We start from the raw sequence: 22669 nt of genomic DNA, 5'->3' as shown, positions 1-22669 counted from the left end.
TCACTAATAAGCATGTTGTTGCGTAATGTTTATGCAGCATAACAGAGCATCGAGCGTAATTAGCAATTTGTAATCGTACGTTGTGCAAACAAACTTCCAAGTACCTGTCGAATCGAAATTATTGCGCACATAATCTAATTACATGTAAATAAATGAGGTAGACATTTTGTAATATATGAGTGTATGAGTACGTCTATTGAAACCGCCACGCACACTAAATATCTACTTTGCGAATATGAAAAGCAATTGAATGCTCAAAGAGCTTTGCTCAAACACACCCACGCTCACTTCTTTTTATTCTGTTTATCGTTCCCTTGAAGTCTTTTGTTCGTTTATTTCTTCGGCATGAAATATGTCTGCAGCGTGAAGAGAAAAACCACATTGTTGCCAGCTCATGCATTTGAACCGAAAACACGCAAAACGATCATTTTCATCACTGGCGTTTAATTTTCACTGTGATTTTTACTAAATATGTATGTAGAAAACGGTGTGGCGTGTGTATATGCCAAAGCTAATTAGCGCTAGATGATTTTAATGAAAGGATTCTTTGAGGCTGCATAAGGCATAAACGTGGTGATTTTCGCCCGACGGTAGGTAAGAGACGGTTTGATAATGGCATCTTATGAATAGGTTTTCAATATCTTTGAGAGAAAGACTAACAATTTACTCTTTTAACAACATTGTCATCGAAGAAGTTGTACGCAAAAAAGATTTTACCAAGACAATCATGGAGAATAAAGTTGCCCATTCATATTCGAGCAAAGTTGGTGACGAGTTTGCAATTCTTAAAGATACTTTAAACAAAAGCATTTGGGCTGATGAATTTTGATTTATATAGACGGATGATTTGAAAACGTTTCACTATTGCTAAATTTGAAGTGAGTGTGCGTGCGTGTTCGAACTTAATAGACTTTGATTTGATTGAATGTGATTCATTGGAACGCACACTGACTACCAAAAACTGATATTTTTGCCTGTCATCATTGCATGTCTATTGAATTTTACCTTGAGACGGGTTTTCGTCCGCACACACACACACACACACACACCGTCCCATGATAGGTATAATATTTCATCTGCTGCTGTTGTCGAGAACGCCAACGACAACGATGAATACGTGCTAGTTTTCTCTAAAATCACAACCAGACAATCAATCCCCCAAATCGAATCCTTATTTCATTTAAATGAAAACAAATCGACATTGGATCAGCAATATTGTGTTTTTATAGTTTTCCGTTAATGGAATACATAAGCCAAAACGATACTAATGAATCGAAAGTGAAACGAGAATGAGTTTGAGAAATTCATTTTATTGAAAGACAATCGGCTTGAAATTGCGAAGACAATGGTTTTTGATTGTTGATGACAGTTTAAGAATTTCACGATGCAAATGAAACTGAAGGCAGCAAATATTGCAGCTAAATTCAATTGTTAATTTTCCAACGTAAAATCTTTGTCGAAAATTCAATTGTCTATTCGATTATGCCATTAAATAATTGTGTGTATTGTACGGGCATTGAATTTGAACCGAATATCTTTCAGGTTTTGGATAAAGGTACATTCTTCGAATGAATTTAATGCGATAATACGCTATTATGCTTGTTTATTCAAATTTCGAACTTTCTTCATTTGTTCGTTCGTTCCGAGGTGTTCTAATGGAATGATGTAAGGGATTTTCTCATATTGTCAGCAACCAAAAAGATAATAGAATTACGATGCGCATCGTTTAATTCGTTTATTTGCAATATTGAATGGGTATATACAATTATACATATTTATTTGTTGGCTGGCATGGTACTTTCAAATTACAATTTTCTATTACATCGTCTCACCGAAAATGTATTGATAAAGCCATTTCTTGGGCTATTTTAATTAAAACGACATAAAAATAGCAATCGCCTCAGATTTCAGGGACGAACAAAAGAAACACACAGAGTAAGAAAACAACGAGCATTTTGATCGCGAGTGAGTGTACTTTATGTGCTATCGGAAACTGAGTGTGTTCACCTGCAATCGCTTTATAATCTATTTGATGTTTGCATCTCATTTCATAAGTAAAGATGACTGACACATATTTCTCTCTTTCCTTCTATTTATCCAATGCCAGAGCATTGTATTAAAATATACGCTTAAAATGGTAAAATATATAGATAAATGGTTTTTGCACAAAGATTTGTTCGGCACGATGATGACGCTGGATTTGTGTAAATTTCGACGGCACAAACAATGAAACACACTGAATTTTCAACGTCCCGATGAATAAATACAAGAAGGAAATTCATAGATTGCTGTGCTAGTACACTGAAATAATACTGCTGACAGTGTACAAAAGTGAAATGTTTTAAAAGACGTTTTTGGAAAGTTAAAGGCAGAGAACGAGATAAAGCGAGAACGAGAGGATGAACGAGCGAAAATTCACCAAGATAATGTTCATAAACAGATGTGCACGCATCAAGTGCGCTAAACAAAAGCATCCAAATGGATAAAGCTCAATTTTCAAAGAATATCAAATTCATTATTTAAGTTAGACGATTTTCGTTTTTCATTAATGCACAATGTTCGCGTAAGCATTTCCACTCCCTCTCTTTCTCTCTGTTTCGTTTTGTCCTTCTTACGTCCCCGTCTCAACAGATCTATCTCACGTGTGCCCATGTTTCATTTTACCTGAGAGTAAATTCACCGTTCTCAATAGAACAAACAACCTGTCTGAAGACTATACACATTGCTGAAAGCAATTTTATTTCATTTTTGACGTATCCGAAAAATGAGAAGAGCCAAATAAAAAAAATGGTTTCAATATAATGCCCGGCTCAGCTGCTTCGCGAGCGCTTTGCTCTATTTTTTTTTCGAGCAAAAAAAATACAAGGCATTTGCTCCAATCAATGCTTTATGTTTTGTTCGCTATCGTTTTTATGTAAATTAATGTGAATTCCAAGCGTTATATAATGTGCAACGATACGAGAACTATTTTGCAGCGAAGAAGATTTCAGTCTCGTGTAAAACAAAGAAAAAACCGAACACGGGTGTCTTTTTCTTCTTTAATAAAGAGTAAAACTATATGGTTAAGTTTTTGTTCATTCTCTCTATCTTTTGAAGAAGATCAAACTACCCGTAGTATACGTTCAATCAATAAATATAGAATTACTCGTGAATACATGTTGGTTCGTGTTTTGTTCATTGAAATTGATGCTGTTATTACTGCAGCCGTATCGTTGAAAATTCATAAAGAAACATCATTTTTACATCCCAAAAATTTAAGTTTGTGCACAAATGGGACGCACTGTGCATGTTTTGGCACCTTTGTAATCAAAATCAAATATTTGTTGATGAAAATACATGGAATATTTCTGCAACGTCACGTTATGGGAAGAAAGTATTTTTCGTTTTCGCATAGCGATGCAGTTTTTTTCGGTACACTTTGGCCCAATATTAAAATTTAACAAGCTCGATATATATATATATTTTGAAGTAAGCAAAGTCTTGTTGTTCGGCGCGCTCTGAATGCTATGCATTGAATTTGCAGCACATTTTTTGCATACATTTGAAACAGCGAAAAGACGATTTAATGGAAAATTGGTTGTTTATGCGTTTATTTACTTTTTTGAAAGAAATTGAAAGATAGATGGGATAAAACAACAGCAAAAGAGTTTGATTTCGAGGAAGGAACAATCTCTGCTCATATTTAGATAAGGGAATTGATAACATTTTCCATCAATACTGTTATTTAATTATAAATTACAATGAAGGTGAAAAATTTCATCAAAGCATTTGATAAATGACAAAAATGTTTGCGCACAACAACAAAAAAGAGATTTGCTCTGGCTTGAATATTTTATTATGAAATTACGTACAGTGATTCAAAACGAAAGAAAAACAAAAGCCGGGGTGGAAAAGAATGAATGCAAAAGATTGTCAACGCAACAGAAAAATAAATGACAAACATTCCAATCTGATATATTCATATATTTGTAGAATGGACACCGAGAGGATTGTGAAAGATTATTATGAGCGCCTGTGTAATATCAACGGCACATTGAAAAAAAAAAAATCAAGCATGAAAATAAATGCAAAAATAATAATATGCGTTTGGGGTACACACATTTCATTTATTTATTGCTTCGATGTAAAAATGAAAAATAGCGACAACGACAGAATACAACATAAAAAGAAATATCAACATGGTAACGAAAAACATTTCCATTCAGTCTATATGAATCGGTGAAGAATAAAAAAAAATATGATGGAAATGCATGATAAATGAAACGATGGAATGGTTACGGAATGAAAAAAATGCCGGAGAATGAGAGATGGTTTATCGCAAAACATCATGTTAAATATAATATTTATGTGTTGTATTTTATTTGAAGGGGAATGGTATTTTTTTTTTGCTCTTGTTGTTTGTTGCTGTATTCATCCTGTTTGTAATTCGCGAGGTGATATGACTAAAGTGTGGTAAATATATGTGCATATATGCAAAGCTTACCTGGCATGCTGTGGTCCAACATTTCCTGGGTCATGTGCACTACTGGCGGTTATCTGGAAATCAGCTATCGCACCCGATTCCATACCCAGTGCATTATTACAACTCGCTGCAATGACAGATAAAAACAAATTGACAAAAATGTATTAATGAAAAAAGAATCGAACAAACGCATTGAATTACATGAAAAATTTGTTAACACCAAAATAAATATGCCGACGATATTTTCTCTCTTCTACTTCTTCTTCGCCACTCGCCACACTCGATTGCTATCGGACGGTGAAAAAGGGAGACAGGGGCTTTTTCATCGACTAAATAAATCGCTTTATTAGCACTTATTTGAGTGTACACATTGAAAAAAAAAATGAATAAATGTTGAATCTATGTCGATTCATCCTTTGCTTGTTAATTAATCCATTTGATTGGAAAAATAGTTAAATATTTATAAAATTACCGTGGATTTTATATATTACTTGACTGATTGCGAGTAAAAAGCCCCTGGTGACACATTCTCTCTTTCTATATGCACAATACAAATATGAGATTAATGAGTCCGATAATAATTTGCTGATAAAAAAACGTGGATGACAGAGAACGGGCCCAAATGTGTAATAAATTTAAAAATTGTTTTCTCTGCACTCATGGCTTTACTCAACAACAAGTATTATGACTTTGACTAAATGACAAAAATAAATTGGAGATGGAGAGAGATAGAGATAGAGAAAAAAAGTCGGATATTTTTATGCTTTTATTTTCATCAATTTGGAACAAGCGAAAAAAAATTTAAACATTTTCATATCAATCGTTTGACTTCTGGCAATTGATTTACGACTGAAATGATATATTGTGCCAACGTTGACAAAATTATAAATTTCCTTCTGATTGAAATGTCCCGCTTTCATCTAATTCTCTATTTAAAAAAGACCTTCTTTTTCAATTATTCTTTTGAAAATTGAAAGTGATTTTCGCTTTGAACTGCTTGATATGGAATATCCATTGTTTCGATCAAAGTCTTTAAATATTTCAAATATGAATCGAAATTAGAATTTAATTTAACATTGGTCATTCAAGTTTGAACATTAACTGAATTACTCGAAATATTTTTGCCGTTCGTGTGTTACAGAATTAGCAAAATTAATTTCAACAACGAAGAATATTAAAATCGAACATAGATTGAGTCCAGTGTCTGCACCTCTGAAAAGAGAGTGGCTGATGGAGAATGCGAAGAAACAGAGGAGCACAGAGAGTAAAACATACAGATAAACGGATGGTTCGATGTCCATTTAATTAAAACCATGTAAGTTTTTGATGTCATGCACATGTGACGCACTTTTATGTGTCCCTTGTTGATTGGATAAAATGAACGTTAATGTAGAATGACGCCTGAATTCGAAATCATTCATCGGAATGGTGAAACTCATCAATCGATTATATTATTGTTCGAACATGTTATGGTACATGTTCACTTCAATTTTTCATTGTTATTACAATTATTTATTATCGTAACGCAAATAGTGTTCATCATTGTGACAGAATGACCGAATGAATAAACAGCCATAAACAAAACGGACATACGGGACGGAAAAAGGCAAAGACACACAAATACGAGAAAAAAAAATTGCTCAAAGTTTTTGCTGCTACATTTTGTGGGCATAAATGGAATGGTTTTGTAGCATGAATGGAACATCTAGCAGAAAATATGACACACACAAAAGAAACGACGACGACGACGACGACAATGTATACAAATAATAACTAGCGGTAAAAAGTTGTCGATTTTGAATTGTTAGAAGCCAAACCAAATAAATGTGCTGAACGCTGTTTGGCACGGAAGAAATTCGGTAGAAAAAACATGCACATGTATAGCATGATAAGTGATGATAGCGTGACCGACGGTGTCGTAATCGTTTTTTCTCGCTCTATAATCACTAATTTTTAGTGTACACAGGTTACATTTATCTTCTCTTTTTCCATACATCCACCATCTCGACCGAGTTGGTTAGAAAAATGGAAACAGCGGAAAATTCATTGGAAACAAATGTACAAAGCAACACAAACATAGAGAGAGAGGGAGAGAGGAAGCATGCTAAGGGAACAGGGTATGAAAAACGAACAACAAATAAATGGAGAGAAGTTCGAGGCCGTAAAATGCGCGAAATGCAAACGTAAATAAATTATTGTACGATTTTCCTGATTACAATCGTACAGTGCGCTTTTTTCCTGCTTCGTGTATGTTTATGTGTGTTTGTGCAAAGGCTTTCAAACAGGAATACCACATAAACTCAGGTAAAGCTTCCGAATGGAAAAATAGAATAACGAAATAATAGAGCTCAAAGTACACACATTGTTTGCAATTATTGCATTGAAATGGGCAGAGAGAAAAAAAAATGTGTAACTTTTTTGTGAGTGTGTTATGCAGAAGGAGTGAGAGAGCGAAACCGTCTACACTTAAATTGGTATCCACATACTAATCTAAGCTCATGGTATTTGCAGGAAATCGCATCGGTTCTATTGTGTGTTGCGTTGTGTGTTTTTGTGCGCTTTGCCAATTCGATCGGCGGTGATAAAACACACGTTTATTTCTCTTTCTCTTTCGCTCATTTGCTCTCTCATTCAATACTATTCCCTTCTATATGTTAACGGTCATTTTATGTAGTCGTAATATTTGTGTGTATTATATTGTTGTTATTTAGCTAGTTTTGGATGAAGAGTAAAATGTCCTCCTAATCATGCTTTAATCTTGACATGAAACAAGTTAAATGAACTGAAATGAACACATAAAGTCCATTGTGAACGAGAGCAAATTGTACGTACGATTTTGATTCTTTTTTCTTCTTCTTCTCTTCTCTTTCTCTCTCTCTCTCTTTCTCTCACTCTCTCTCTCTCTCTCTCTCTCTCTCTCTTGCTCTTGCTCATGCATTCGATGTCGAATTTAGTTGCACGGCGCTTTCGTACATGGCATGCACATCCAGACATAAACAATGCATGAGCCGACATTGGCGGGGCCCAAGAGAGAAAGAGAAAGACAAAATGCACAATGCTCACACATTGAATAAGTAACTAAACTGTTACGCCAAACAATTGTAGTGTGTTTTGGATGGGATTTTATCATGAGTCAAGCTCTTGAATCGTCCGAACAAAAACGTAATGTCAGTCGTCGTCTCTCTTATGCTTGCACACACAAACAATTTCTCTAGCAATTTATAGCAACAACAGCAATTTAACAATAACCAAAATGTATTTTATATTATTCAATTCGGAACTCGAAGCGCACGTATATACAGTGAATGTGTTTGTGTGTATATTTGTGAATGTGCTTGTGATGTGGATGCTGCTTGATTTTCTGCATCTCTTACATGGCTATGAAAATGTGTTCTACACCAAATCCAATGAAGCCAATGTGTAATTGTATCCCCATGAACTGAATGAACCTCTACAATGTACGATGTACATACAAATGCAAAACACACACAGAGTTACCAATTTCATTTGCAAAAGCGTCAAGTTGTACTGGGCCGAAGAGATGGCAATACGGCGGTGAAATATTCAACGTTGAGCTAGGTACAAGCGCAAATAAAATATGTATATGCAGAAAACATTCGATCGACATTATAAAGCTATTCGATTGCTTTGGATGTGTATGCGCCATCAGTTCCCTGTTCTCATTCGTAAGAATGTTGTTTTGTTTTATTGACTTAACGTTTTGTAAATATTTGCATTTTCACATGTAGCAATGACTGACGAAGAAGAAGAAGAATAAGTAGATGAAAAAAAACCATGCCGTGCTCAACGCCATTTCGTCTCTCATTCTATCGCCGAACATAGAACAAATAAAAAGTGTGGCACACACGACCCAACAAGATTGATATTTTAGTTTTCAGTCAATTTTATGTCAAGTCGATATCAACACACTCACGTAAAGAGAGCCACAGAAAAGTTGTATAGTTTGCAGCCCGATATTTTATGTACCGTTGAAATGAACGATAATCGAGCACTTGTGTACACGCACATTTCATTTCAATGAAGCAACAGCAGAAGAGTACTTGAAAATCATGTAGCTCGCAATGTACTATTTAATGTCTGTTTTATTTAACAACGGACTTAAATTGGCAAAATAGCTTACAAGACACTTGATCGCAAAATAATCGTATTCCATTCCTTTTGGTGAATCAAATGCAGAAAAATACTTTATTCATGCCGTATTTAGCGCTTGTAAATAGGATAGCGTAATGAACTCCGTACAACTCATCACATTGTCAATACTGGTCGATCGATCATTTGTTTGCAATTTCATTCATTTGCTTTGTATTTAACCCCATTATGTTCACTCACTTCCGTGCAGTATTATTTATTCTGCCAATTTTTCATTGCAATCGACTGTCTTTTTTTAGCTTTTTTTCCATTTTCATATTATAAAACTTTTCAACAGAATAAAGTTTTTCATTTTCTTTCTAAAGTTATTTTCTATAGCAAATTGGATAATTATACAGAAAATTGTGTCGGTCGATTGCTTGAATACACAGTTTTATTCAAAAGCACACCCTTCTTTAGTTCAGTTTCAATGATTGAATATCGAAATGACAAAATTCAAATGACTTTTCTCAAGAGCTCCATGTATTGAATGATGGCGTACCTGTGTGCCAAACGACATAAATTGGCAATCGATTTCAATTTTGAAAATGTAATTGCAATCGATCAGAGATAGACAGTGGTATTAAAAGATGACATATCAGAAAACATGAAAATACGATGGGATATAATTTACATGGGCACATTTGGTTTTGAAAATACACAATATTAATACAAAGGTGTGTCTCATTTTGTGCAGAATTTGTGTACGTCTGGCGGATTAATATGTATCAATTTATAAACATTTTCACACATATAAACAGAGTGAACGACATAGATAGCCAACTACATTGTCAATTGGCTTGGAAATGATTAATGTTGATCCAGATAATGTTTTCATTGCACAAGCCAAATTAGACAAGCCGTCAACGAAACGGGTTATTAATTTATAAATTGAAAATACCTCTCAATTAAATATTTTGTTATAGAAATGTGTGCACAATTTAATGTTGTTTTCATGTTTTCCATTTCAATGTTGGCAAAGAGAGAGAGATAGAGAGAAGTAGAGATAAAGCGAAACCAACAGCACAATAAATTCAATTAAAAAATCTCTCACAATCATAATCGTCAGCATTAAAGCATTGAATTTGTTTTTATTTCTGGTACATTTTTTTTTCATTTCAATTTGTTGAAAGTTTGTATAAAAATGTTGAGTATTCGTTGCAACTATGCATCCAGAATGTAGCAAACAAACTAACGAAAATATTCAATTCAGCTGTTTTTGTGTGTCGAGAGAGGCAAAAAAAGGAGAGAGAGAGAGTTAATTCAAACTCAACAAACAATTCGTTCAAATGGAAAATATTTTAATCGCCTCTATAAACCGTGCATACAAATTTTTCAAGTGGCATCCATTTATATTCCTCTTTTTCGCCTCTTTCTCGCTCATTCATTCAATGCACTCGTTATTTCGATTTCGTTTTATATGTGTTCAACTAGAATATAGTGGCACAATTTACACAGGCGAACAAACGAAGAAGAAAAAAGAAAGAAAAAACAAACTTTTTCGAGTGGATTTTCGAGCTGCGATTGTATGTTCGAAAATAATCGACGACTTATGAGAAAATTAAAAGCGGTCTACATTTTTCTAGCTGCAATTCGAGAGAACCGAATTGTTCGCATTGTGATGACGGTCGAGCGCCGGGTCGGTTGGCCAAAACCGAAGGGGATAAAATAAATAAAGATGCAAATACTTGAGAGCTAATTTCAATGTTTTATGTATTTTGTTTTTTTTTTTCGTATGTTTGTATTGCAATTGGCATTTCATGTGCCCGAGTGATTCGGAATGGCTCTTAAAAATGTATAATTATTTTATTGGTACTAAAAGAACGGATATCATTCATCTCGGGCTTAAAAGAGATTACAGATTTAAATCAAACGCAATGAATTATAATTCACATTTTTGCCCCTCATCACGGTGCAATAAAATGGTGTGCACACACAGAGAGAGACTCACACAAATTGAATGCAAATCTTAAGAAAAATCAACACACAAACCAGCCATTTGCATTGATTGATTCGACCAGTTGTTCGTACCAATTTATATTTATTATTATTATTGTAGCGAGATGCACACGATCTATCACAATGAAATTTATGGTTTAACTCATTCGACAAACATTTCGCTAATGGAAATTTATTGTAAATACGTTGTGTACAGTTTTGCAGCGATTGCCATAAAATCGACCAAGAGCAAAAGAATAGGTTATACGGATGCGAGGCATTGTGTGTGTAGGTTGATTTTTTATATCGCTTTGATTGATTGCAATTTTCGATTTCTCTGTCCACAGCGGCAACGGCAGCATCTGCAAACAAATGCAATGAACAAAAAAAAGTCGCCCCGAACTCGTTCGCCGAATCGAACATTGTAATTGCCGCAAATGAATTCTTCAATCAGCATTTTGTTAGCGATGACAAACAGTGCGAACATAAAAATCAACGCATTAAAACCGTTTTACGATATGAATCGAAAAATGAATGTAAATTTGCCATGACTTTTTCTTGGTAAACATTTTTCAATGTTGATCATAAATAACTGCGGCAGTCAAAGCTAGTAGTACATCGTGTGCCTCTGCTGTTGCTGCTGCAGCTGAACCATTCGTCGTCTGGCTAAATTGAAATATTAAATACACTTCAAACTAATCATAAAAACAATAATGACCCGCCAAGCTCTGAAAAAATGAATCACATTTACGAGTTTGTGTGTATGTGCATACGCCGGAATACAGTGCATCAGAGCTACTGATGCTGGTGTTTTTGTAGGGCTTAGACAAACACACACACACACAAACCATATAAAACAACATGCGACCAATGCCAATTTTCTGTGTGGTGAATCTTTATTATTCAAGTTCATTTGGTACGTTGCAATTGCTGGTAAAAGAGTCTGTAATAATGCATAAAGGCAAGTAGCAATCGCTGTCGAGTCTGATGACGACGACAACGACAACAACGGTGGCATCAACAGCGGCGGCATCGAGGATTATTTCATTTATTTATTCTCGTTTATTTTTGTTGTCTCGGACATTCTCTCACATGTTGTGAAAATTTTCAAATGCTTTCTCTTCCTCTTCTCTCTCCCTTTCTCTGGCTATATGCCGATGCATTTGCTAAAAATGGTATTTTCAGCCGCCGTCTCACACAATTCGTTTATAATATTTTTTGGTATTTCAGATTATTACACATTTTTTTGTCGGTTTATATGTGTGTTTCTCGTGCCCTTTGCACTACGCTATAAATTACGTATTTAATATTTTATGATGACTTTAATATTTTTCGTATGTGTGCACGTTCGTATGTACGGAGTGTAAAAATTTAGTGGTACATTTGCAGTGGCAATGCAATTGCATATGGATCTCTTTATTGCCACTGAATCAGTGCCGGCAAGCTAGCCGGTTCTACGGCACATTCAATTGCACACAAACACAGTGTGAGTGTTCGGTTTACGTGTGAAACGAACATATCGAGACACTGAAAAACTACATCATATCCGAGCTACTAAAAATACAATGAGCACACAAAAAATGGCAAAGAAGTTGTAGGGAAAAAATCATTAAGCGTTGTGTTTGCGGCTTGGTAAATGAAGGCAAAAGGACGACAAAAGAGTCAGAAAATACCTAATTTATGACCGGCTCAACTATTCAATTTCGTTTATGCATTGGCCATATGGATTTAATTTTTCAAATCGCCGGAACACACACACGCTCGATCATTTTTCTTTTTCACTCACTCTTTGAAAGTCATCGCAGAAAAAAATGAGCGGAAAAGAGATGCAAAGAGAGAGAGAGAGAGAGAGAGAAAGCTTGTTTAACAAAAGTACAGAGCCGTAAATAAATAATGAAATATGTATCTTTTTCAGCACAAAAGCAACCAAAAACAGCTTTCTGAAAGTACTTTTTAAGCAAGCAAAGGAGGTACAAAGTGCAACAAGAATGAAAGAATATTAAAGCAAGTGATTTTTTTTGTTGCTTTGCAGCGCTTCTCACAGACAACCGACAATATTTATCTATGAAAAATGGTCATGGGCAATATCAATGTGTCTGGCGAAATGAGTGTTTGTCGATGGCGGCAGCAAGCGCATTTCTGGCAACACATTCAATGTAATAATGTAATATTTTCTAAGATGTTATTATCAGAGCCGGAGCGAAGCGTTCAAATGGGATCGTGATGCAAGCGCAAACTTATCTCGTTGGCAGCTCTTTTTACTCAATACACTGTTCGTCGACGTTCAAGTGCGCAGTGCACAATTCATGTGCGATAGCCACAAATCGAAAAATTGAACCCGCCAAAACACTTAAATTACTATGATACGACTGGCTCGTTCAGATGCTGCTCCTGCTGCTGATGCAACAAAAACTTACATATATTCAGATAGAAGGGGATAGAATGATAGCAATATTCTGATTTTCCATATATTCCCACTTAATAGACTCTCGACAACGAAATTACCTCAATTAAATCGCACTCATACACTCAGTGCCAATTTATCTGATCAGGAAATATGCAGACTGGAATATATATGTATTTTTTTTTCTCTGTGCATTCGTTAGAAAATGCAATCACTCGGCTTTTTATGTACTCACTTACACTCTTTCGCTCTCTTTTTCCATTTTAAATTAAATTTAATTGAATTCAATGAAGTCGACGAGTGCACGGATTTATTATTTAATGCATAAAATCATTGAATTTCGTTGTTGTTTTTTTTTTGTTTTATTTCAGTAGAAACAAAAATGGCCAGAATGGCAAACTGAATTGAAAATGGAGCATTTGCTGACAATAAACATATATATATAGTATGGTAAATGGTTTTGAAAATGCCGTTTTAGTGTTTTCGATTCGCCACATTTCAACCGATGCAATTAGATTTTGCTTTTTCATTTCAATAATAGTTTTGTTCTGGATGCATTCTCGAACATTCACGGTTGCTTTTCACATTCAGAAACCATTGTCAATCTTAATTTGGCCAATCAATTTTCGTACAAATTTTTGACTACATAAACTCTTTACATTTTGGAATATGGCATTGCACAGCTCATCTCGGTCATACTATATGTCTTATTCATTTACTCTGACTCTTCGGTATCTCTTTCTCAATTTATTGCATCTGTCACTCTTGGTTTCATTCTCTCATTCATTGCAGTCGCCACTCATCTCTGATTTGAATTTTCGGATTGTGCAGAGCACTAAAATCGTTTACCATCATATTCAGACAATGCTCGCACTTCACATCAATTTTAATTTTATGTTCAACCGAAAATCGGTATTCGATGGGGAATGTCGGTGGCTGCATCGGCTAATTGAACATGGAAATATTATTTCAGCTCTCATAGTTCCGATATCGAATCACTTAATGCTCGAAAATGAACGAAATATCTATAAATGTGTATGTTTTTCCATCCGACATTCGCCTCCCTCTCCCTCTCTTCGATTTTCGTCTCCGTATGATTTTACAAAACATAGAAATTGCATTGTAGGGTTTTTAGATTGTTGGTCGCGTCAGTTAAACCATTTTTTGACTCTTTTCCATTGTTCAATTAGAGCAGCATATTTGCCATAAAGTTGCAAAAATCAAAAACGGCAACTAAACTGAAACAAACACGTTCATTCTTTCTCGTTTTACATGGATTTCATTCTAATACTAGTAAGAGAGAGAACATTTAGTGCGAGATTTAGTTGGAAAAATGATTGCTACAATTTTGCATGACGTGTGCTTGGTAAAATTGTAGAAGTGGAATATGTGAATGGCTGTCATTTCAGACTCATGCATGATTTACGATTTGTAGAAATATAATTGAAAATACGATTTATTTGTCGTTTACCCTACATAACAGCGTTAGTCTTTGTAGCGCGGCCTATTCGAACTAAATCTCAGTGAGTGTTTTGGTGTGTTTAATAAGCACCGAAAAAAAGTCACTCATTCAGTCTGTTCAAATGCAAATAGGGTATAAATGCCAAAACATGCTGCTGCATGCAACACTGTATTTACGCTGCATCTGCATTGTGATAACGATTTGCTGGTTGGTTTTACAGCGGATACTCGTTATTTTACTCATTTTAGATTCCGTTTGAAGTAACATTAATATTTTTTGAATTTTATTAAATTTATGACACGCTTAACTTTTCCTCTTTCGACTTGATCGAAACTGCAAAAGCCATTTACATTGAAACAGTAAATTTTAGCATTTCTAATTTTGAATACATGATGTGTTTGTGCGAGCGCGCGTTTATGTGTGTTTATGCAAGTGAGTATGCGGGATTGAGTTTGGTGTGAGTCTGATTAGCACCAGAAGAGAGTTTGAGAAAACGAAAAAAAAACACATAATTGCAATAAACGAAATCACATCTGTTTTTTCCAATTACATTGCATTCAAAAAACTGTTTTCCTTACATGTCGAGTGTTGTGATGCATTTTTGAACGGTATGCAATTCGACTATTCTCTTAGACTTTTTTCTGTGTAAAATTAAAAACGATAAACGAACATGAATTATAATTTCATAAATCTTTTAAGTGGGTTTATATGTTCAACTGAAAAGAAAAGAACAACATATAACAAAACTAGCAACAACACGCAGAGGAATGCGCGGATGAAAAGAAAGAAGTGTTGTTAAAAGTATCAGAAAACATATCTCGCGCATCGACGAGCGAAATGATGCATACACAAGGCGCACATGCATAAGATTCCCGATTCGAAACGATCTATGATATTACACATACACAAAAGGAGGCAAAGAAAAAATTATGCGAAGAGAAGAGGATAAGCCATTAACAAAACGACACTAAATCTTGGGAATGTTTAAAGTCGTTTTGTTGGCTTAACATGAACCTCTCTTTCTTTCACCTTCTCATAAATGTCTCTCTTCCTCTCTCTACATTTCTTTCTCTTTGCGAAAGTAATGCTGTTATTCATTACGTTAAAGCGCTTTTCTCAAACCAACGAGTGCACGAACTGCATTTACACGGTTAGTCTGTGGCAAAATATTGCCGTTTGCATCGTTTCGAAAATTTTCAATTCGAACGGCTAAATAAATACAATAAAAATAATATTTATTCCACATAAAACTCTTTGATTACTCTCTAGTGTTCGTGTTCGCGCGCGCACTCGGCACAGTACATCACCACAGTTGTTGTGTGAAAGACTGTCGCACTCTTTCAATAGACATTTTGAATATGAGATATACACACACACACACAACATATACATGAGATCACGAGAGAAGGAAATATTGTATAGAAAATGGCAAAATTGCCGCCAGTTGCCGTGTGAAGCACACACATTGAAAATATTGAGCGCTGAACTTCAGAAGTGGTGAAAAATTGTGAAATGTGGACCGAAAGAGCGCGAATGTGCGCGTCCATTTCGCGAGAAACACGAAATGCACTTTAATTTATTACATTTAAACGGCTGTGTAATGAATTTCCCTTTTATTGCCTGTGCCACGGTGCCGCTTTAGTGCTTTGCTACCAACTTAACGGCAGCACGACAATAAAGAGAAGAAGAAGAAAAAACGCCAAAGTTTTGCTCATAAGCGGTAAAAAATCTATATATATATAAAACAACTAAACACAAATTAAATACGAAGCGAAAACCTGGCGTGCCAGCTCGATCTCAATAATATAATCCAATTCATACGTGATTCGGTTCTATTTGTATCACATTTTAACCCATTCGTACGGTGAAAAAGTAAAAGACTCGACTGAAAATACAATAATAAATTATATTTACATCGGCATGTGCGTGTCCATTTCAATCTCTCATTCGCTTTATGCTAAGTGCCGTTGTGATAACCGTGAAAATCAAACATAATCATAATTGGAATAATATTTTTTTTTTTGCTGAATACAAAACAAAAATTTGTAATTAAATGGCAAATATTTTAATTCATTTAGCAAACAGCGGGAGATCATATATATTTTCTTCGTTTGATGCATGAAAAATGTTGAACTTGTTTGTGCACAACAATTTCATTAAGTCTTTCATTTACACTGGCCATTCAGCGTTTTTTTTTTCTCTTTCTCTTTGCTTCCATTTTTTCTCATTGAAGACATTTATGGGTCTGTTGTTTTTTTGTCTGTTTCACTTGGATCGGTGAAAAAAATGTGCAGTTGATTTGCAAATTAAAAATGTGATGTGCGCGAATTCTCAGCGGAATAAAAATGTAAATCCTTTACATTAAATCCAAATGACTTGTTTAGCAAAATTTTAATGAGCAAACATCAGTCGTTGAATTGTGGTACACGACTATGAAATGTGGGCAGAAGGAAAAAGAAAGAAAAAGATGAAAATTCTGTGTCTCACTTGTAAATAAGAAGAGTTGAATAGAAATCAGGAAGCGAATGAATCGTATGGAAATGAAATTAAAAGAAGACGAAAAAAGCATCGAAACGAACGAAAATGTACCGGTTTGGATGTGAGTGAGTGAATGCTTGTGTAACATGAATTATATTTTAGTCAAAATGATAAAGTGACTTTTTGACTTTGTTCTTTTCTCTTTCCTTCTCTCTATCTTTCTTTATCTGCGAATCCATTGAGATTTGCGATTAAAGTGCATTTGCTGCAAGGCTCAAAATTCTTCAAGTGCGCAAAGAGTGTCGTCTTTGATTTTTTTTCTGTGTTCTTGCCATGGAGAAATGCGCACATTGGATACATCCAGGATGCAATAGCATTTCGCTGTCAAATGAAAAGGCAACATTCATGACAATATTAAATATAATTTACATGTTTGATGACTGTCGCTCTGTCCTCACATGTTCACCGACTCATTCTCTAATTAAATTACATGCATTCTTTTTCGCTCTGTACAAAGAAGCAAAAACAGACAAAGAAAGCACACATTGAGAGAAAAAGAGCAAAAGAAAAATAGTCCCCTTCCGTTTTCTTTACGAATTGCTTTTTATCGTTTCATTAGAAATGCGCTTTTGCGTGCATGCTGAAACGAACGGTGAATGGCCATTTCTCATCCGTTGCATGCAACAGCACACATCATATTACATTTCATTGAAAATGAAAACGCGTAAAGTAGTCGTAGAAATCGTTGTAATTTGGGTGTTTTGGTAAAATGAGCGTAGCGAAAATCTCTCGTGAAAACAAAGCGCACACTGCATGCTGCAAGAAATGAACATTTATTACAATTATAATGCCGTCATATTTTCACCAGTTATTTTTTTTCTGCGCTGGTTTTTCTGTTTTCTACTCTTTCTCAAAAATTATTTTTCATATATAGTTTAATTTTTTTTCTTTGGCTGCCAACATCAAGGCAGTCGTCGTAAATCCATTTTAATTTTCATTTCATATGTTTTTCATATCTTTGTCTTCGACTCTTATTAGCAATCTCATTCATTCAATTTTACCCTTTACAAAGTCGAAAACGAAAATAGCTCAACGATTGAATACATTTGCTGCTTGCTTTATTATTATTTATGTGTTGTTTTTGTTTTTGTTGTTATTGGTACGGTTCTGTTACAGTTCATGTTTTCTTTTTCTCGGTTTGTGTTTCGATTTTTCATTCAGATGTACTCATCGTATTAGTGTCATTTTATCTCGCATTGGCCGGTTTTGTGTTCGTTGAGCACGTCGTGTCATATTAAAATTACTTGTTGAACCGATGCTATGCATAAGTAAATATGCAACATTGCTCGAAAAATATGCGACTCTTTGATCTTTTCAATGGAAACGACACAGAATTACAAAGAAAATGACATCTACAACAACAAAAATCCCATTGCACAAAGTATAAAATAATTACATTTCAAGCAATTTATAATCCAGAAAAAGATTGTACAATTTCAATGAACGAATGAAAAAAAAAATGAGGAAAAAAACACGATTGTGGAATGAGAAGTGAAGTGCACAAGTGTGTGCCGACCATAATTCATGTCCACACGAGCGCGAAAAACAAAAACAAAATTAATGCAATTTTTTTTCGTTGTCATTCAGTTGTTCTTCAATAAAAATCTCGAAACGTTTCCAATGTTATTTATTATGACAGATTTTATATGTGTGTGTTTGGCTTGAATGCTTAAAATAAATGCGTGAAATGTGTGAACAATGCCACACATTCCGCCGCATTTATACAATTTTTCTGTTGTCGTTGTTGTTGTTGTCATCTCGGTTTTATTTTCTGCGATCGCTTAAGAGTGCATATGTATGTATTTGTCACGTATAATTGATAATTTAATTTAATTTAATTTTCAACACTTACCCCAATCAACGGCTGCATTTGTTTCGATTGTGTTGGCGATCAATAAACCAATTATCGTCAATTGAACGCTTCGCAATGACCATTTGTATGTGGCGCAATTGCGTCTTGCAACAAATCTCCTTGTCATCATATTGTTGTGCTTCGATGGAGGCTGTCGTAAGCGCACAAAGAGCAAACAAAAAATCACCAATGTCCAATTTAATACATAGGCGAAAATGGTATATATTTTTTTCAGTCAAACGCTCCAAGTACGCTGATATCGGTGCTTAACTGCTGCTGTTGGAATGCCGTTGGTCGAAATGAAAATTTCAATTAAACGATATTTTTCCAATTTCGATTGCAGTAATTGAAGAATTTCACGGGCAACCAAAAAAAGTGAATGAAATGATTTTTTTCTCTCTCGGCTGTCTCTTCCTCTCTATATATTTAATTTCAACTTGAAGTTCACAATTCTCGCTTGTCAATTGCACACGTGCACATTTAATATTGTGCAAGGCAACGGCAGCTTATGCGGTTTTCAAAGCCAATGACACACAACACATCAAAACGAATAATAAATTGATAATATAATTAATTGTTGAAAATCCTCTTCTCTCTGGTTCGTCGTTCGCTGTTGTGTCCAGAAAACCGATTAGACAACTTCGATGTTGTTCGATGTGAGATTTTAATTATGAGGCGTCGATTTAATTATTGTTATTCAATGTGATTTCACCTACAAATTATGCCCACTTTTCGACCTCTATCCCTCTCTCGTGCTCTCTGTATGTATATCTATCTATATTTGATCACACACTGTTTTTGGATCCTCTGTTGCCAATGCAACCAGTAATTATGAATGCTTTGCTGCCGATTACAGTTCTGTCATTTCCATGCAACGGACGCTCACATCAAATGTTTCGCTTTATCTTTGTGTATCGTTGTCGAATCCTTTCGTTTCTGTCGCTGCTAGTTGATTCAGTTCAATATGAACGTGCGCGCGCGCGCTCACTTCAAATACACAAAGCTGCACACAAAATTAACTCAACGTATATTCGGTTCTTCTTCTTCTCTGTGTTTAGGTCGCCTTTCACTGTGCGTTCGAAAGCGCTTTTGCAAAATGATGAATAATAATAGGATTTATGGCATCATATCTGGAAATAAATGGAATAGAAAATGTTTGGATTAGTAATGAGCTTGACACGTTTGTAAACGGAAAATCTTTAATATAGTTGTAAATGGCAATATGTGTATGTTGGTAATTCGAAATGCTGAAAATTCCGGTGGGGGTTTGGGGGAGAAAAGTCGTTTGAGAGAGAGAGACCAGGATTTTGGTATTTGTTTTGCAGTCAGATTTACTAAAGCCATGTGCGTGTACGATAGAGCAGTATTTCCAAAGAAATCTGTTGTTCTACCGGAATCGAGTGGAGCTCATAAATTTCACAATTTGTGTGATATGGTTTCTATGTGTTCTATACAACTAAATGAATCGATAAAACTTCTAAGTGCTCAAATCAAAAATTTATTATTAAATGTCTCAAGTGGAAACGTCACATGGTGTATTCATGGACTCAAACAAACTCAATCTATATGGCAACCAATTGTAGAAAATAAATTTATTATCTTCAATTTTAAAATAGGGAAAATTCTCGGCACACTTGCACATTTTATCATTAAGCATGAACCTTTCATTTTGGCATGCCAATCGGAGTGGGGCATTGTGTAGATTTCAAGGTAAGTAAAAAGTAAATACTCACTCTTACCAACGGCGATTTTCGATCTTGAACTAATTTTTGAGCGAATTATTATTTAATCGAAAGAACAAACATGCAACTGTCGTGCATCGTACCGTACAAAACTGATAACATAGTAGATTTTCCGTGCACACGCCGTCAAAAGTAAAAATAGCAAAACGCACAACAATGACACATACACTCAATGTACAAAATGCTTAAATACATACATTCGCTATAAAATCATTTGAAACAGTTTAACGCACGCATCGAGCGAGAACAATGTATTTAGTTAGTATGCTTAACAGCCCTCAACGTTATGCTGCCTGAATGCGTGTACGATGAAAATTATATACATTGCATATATACGGAAAAACAAAGCAAAGACACGGAGAAACCGACACAACTCAAGTATACCACCAACAATGATAAAGAGCCAAATCTCCCCAATTTGAATACAATTTGAATATTTAATGTATGTTTGTATTCCAGTAGATTTCTTCGCTTTAAATAGGCAAATATACGCAGCCAGCGCATAGATATGGATATTTTCAGGTTTTGCAGATAGAGAAAGAGAGAGGCCAAACAAGAGACAAAAGCAAGTGCATGCAAATAGATCTTTTGTATGTGTCTGCTATGAAGACATACACACAAAATCCCTATCAAAAGAAAATGAAAGAAACAAAGGTAAAATATAGAACAAGCGAGGTAACAAAAGATACTTGCGATCAACCACCCTCTGCTTCTCTCATCTGATTGAAATCGCATAAAGTAGATAGAACGAAAATAATGTAAAAGGTAAGTTTTTGAATAACGAGAAACGATGATGCCGTGTCGTCTGTGTGGAAAATAAGTTTACGTTTGCGAAAAATACAAGAAGATGAAGATATCCACGCTGGATTTTTTCTCTCTTACTTCATGCTTTTTTTCGATCGGAGAAGGGCGCGAAAACTTGAAATATCAAGATTTTCAGCGAGGCGATATGAATACATTAACTTGGCTCTTCATAACTGCTTGCTTCACCGTTATTATGTACACACACACATTTTTTCGGTGTACTCTCTCTCACCAAAGTTTTTCCATCTCAATTCCGATTTTTTTTCTTGCATTAGTCGATGTTTTGTTCGCCTTCGTTTTTTCTTCACCGCCAATCAATTTGTAATACATTTTTTTGCTGTTGCTTCTGTTGTTTCTGCTGCTGATGTATCTATATTTTGTTTCAGCATTTTTTGTTCGCATCCATATCCTTTTCAGAAAACCGGTGTCTTTCAATTCGATTCACCTAGTTATGGCATCGGTGTTCGCAATTGAGTTTTCCACCGAACAAGTGAAAAATAACGGAATTTTGTTTACAAAATTTCATATTTGTGTAACATTACTACTATACCAGTCATACGCTAGTTCACCGTTTCAAGCACGATATCAGTCAAATGTTAGCACAAGCTTCATGTTTCAGCTATCTCACGCTTTTCAAAAATCGATCAAATCGAAAACATATTATGGTATATTGAGTCTCAAGAAAAAGAGAGAGAGAGAGAGAGAGAGAGAGGGAGAGAGGAAGAAAGTGAAGAGAGCTTTCCGAGGTAGCGAACATCAATTCACCAAAATGAATAAATAAATATGAAAATGAATATTGCTTTATCGACAGATGGATCGAAGGGAAAGAGCGAGCAATAAATTCCATTGATGTGTATGCATGATGGAAGAGGTATATGGCAAAATCGAAGTTAAATGAGAATTCGGGGTTTATGTAAATTTTAATGTTCAGTAAAGTCAGTGTATTCTCGTCATTCTCTTCATATCCTTGCATATTGATATAATACAAAATATGCATGCATATATCCACTGTCTCTTTTATTATTTTTTCAACCATTTCGTGCCAAAGTGAAGATTCATGTTTCGCATGAAAACTATGAAATTGTGTGACTTGAACCAATCGAAAATGTTCAATTCATAAACTATTTAAGTTTACAGAAAAAGCAACAGAGCATTTCAAATTCAACATATTAGATTGGAATTTACAATTTAACTTAAAAATAGGAATAGAGTGGCTTTGGCGTTTAAAAAATGCATACTTCAGTTGATAACATTCAACGTTTTGCACTTTTCTTGATGCAAATTTAATGTTTTCATTTGAAATTTTGTTGAAGCTAAA

At 34.9% G+C, this 22669-nt stretch overlaps 1 protein-coding gene across 1 annotated transcript in view; it reads right to left on the bottom strand.

Moving 5' to 3' along the window:
• LOC116337968 (epithelial discoidin domain-containing receptor 1) overlaps nucleotides 1-22669 on the bottom strand; it is a 200941-nt gene that overhangs the window by 46327 nt on the left and 131945 nt on the right. The window contains exons 5-6 of the mRNA XM_031762969.1: nucleotides 18806-19935; nucleotides 4484-4589 (exon numbers count right to left, since the gene is read on the bottom strand). Coding sequence (XP_031618829.1) covers nucleotides 4484-4589; nucleotides 18806-18935 — 236 coding nt within the window. The 5' untranslated portion in view covers nucleotides 18936-19935. The remainder of the gene's footprint in view (nucleotides 1-4483; nucleotides 4590-18805; nucleotides 19936-22669) is intronic.

The sequence above is a fragment of the Contarinia nasturtii genome, unplaced genomic scaffold (assembly GCF_009176525.2).
Source record: "Contarinia nasturtii isolate CC-2019 unplaced genomic scaffold, AAFC_CNas_1.1 Cnas_scaffold_350, whole genome shotgun sequence".
Classification (NCBI taxonomy): domain Eukaryota; kingdom Metazoa; phylum Arthropoda; class Insecta; order Diptera; family Cecidomyiidae; genus Contarinia; species Contarinia nasturtii.
The sequence above is the reverse complement of the archived record's forward strand: the minus strand, read 5'-3'. Positions and strand labels throughout refer to the sequence as shown.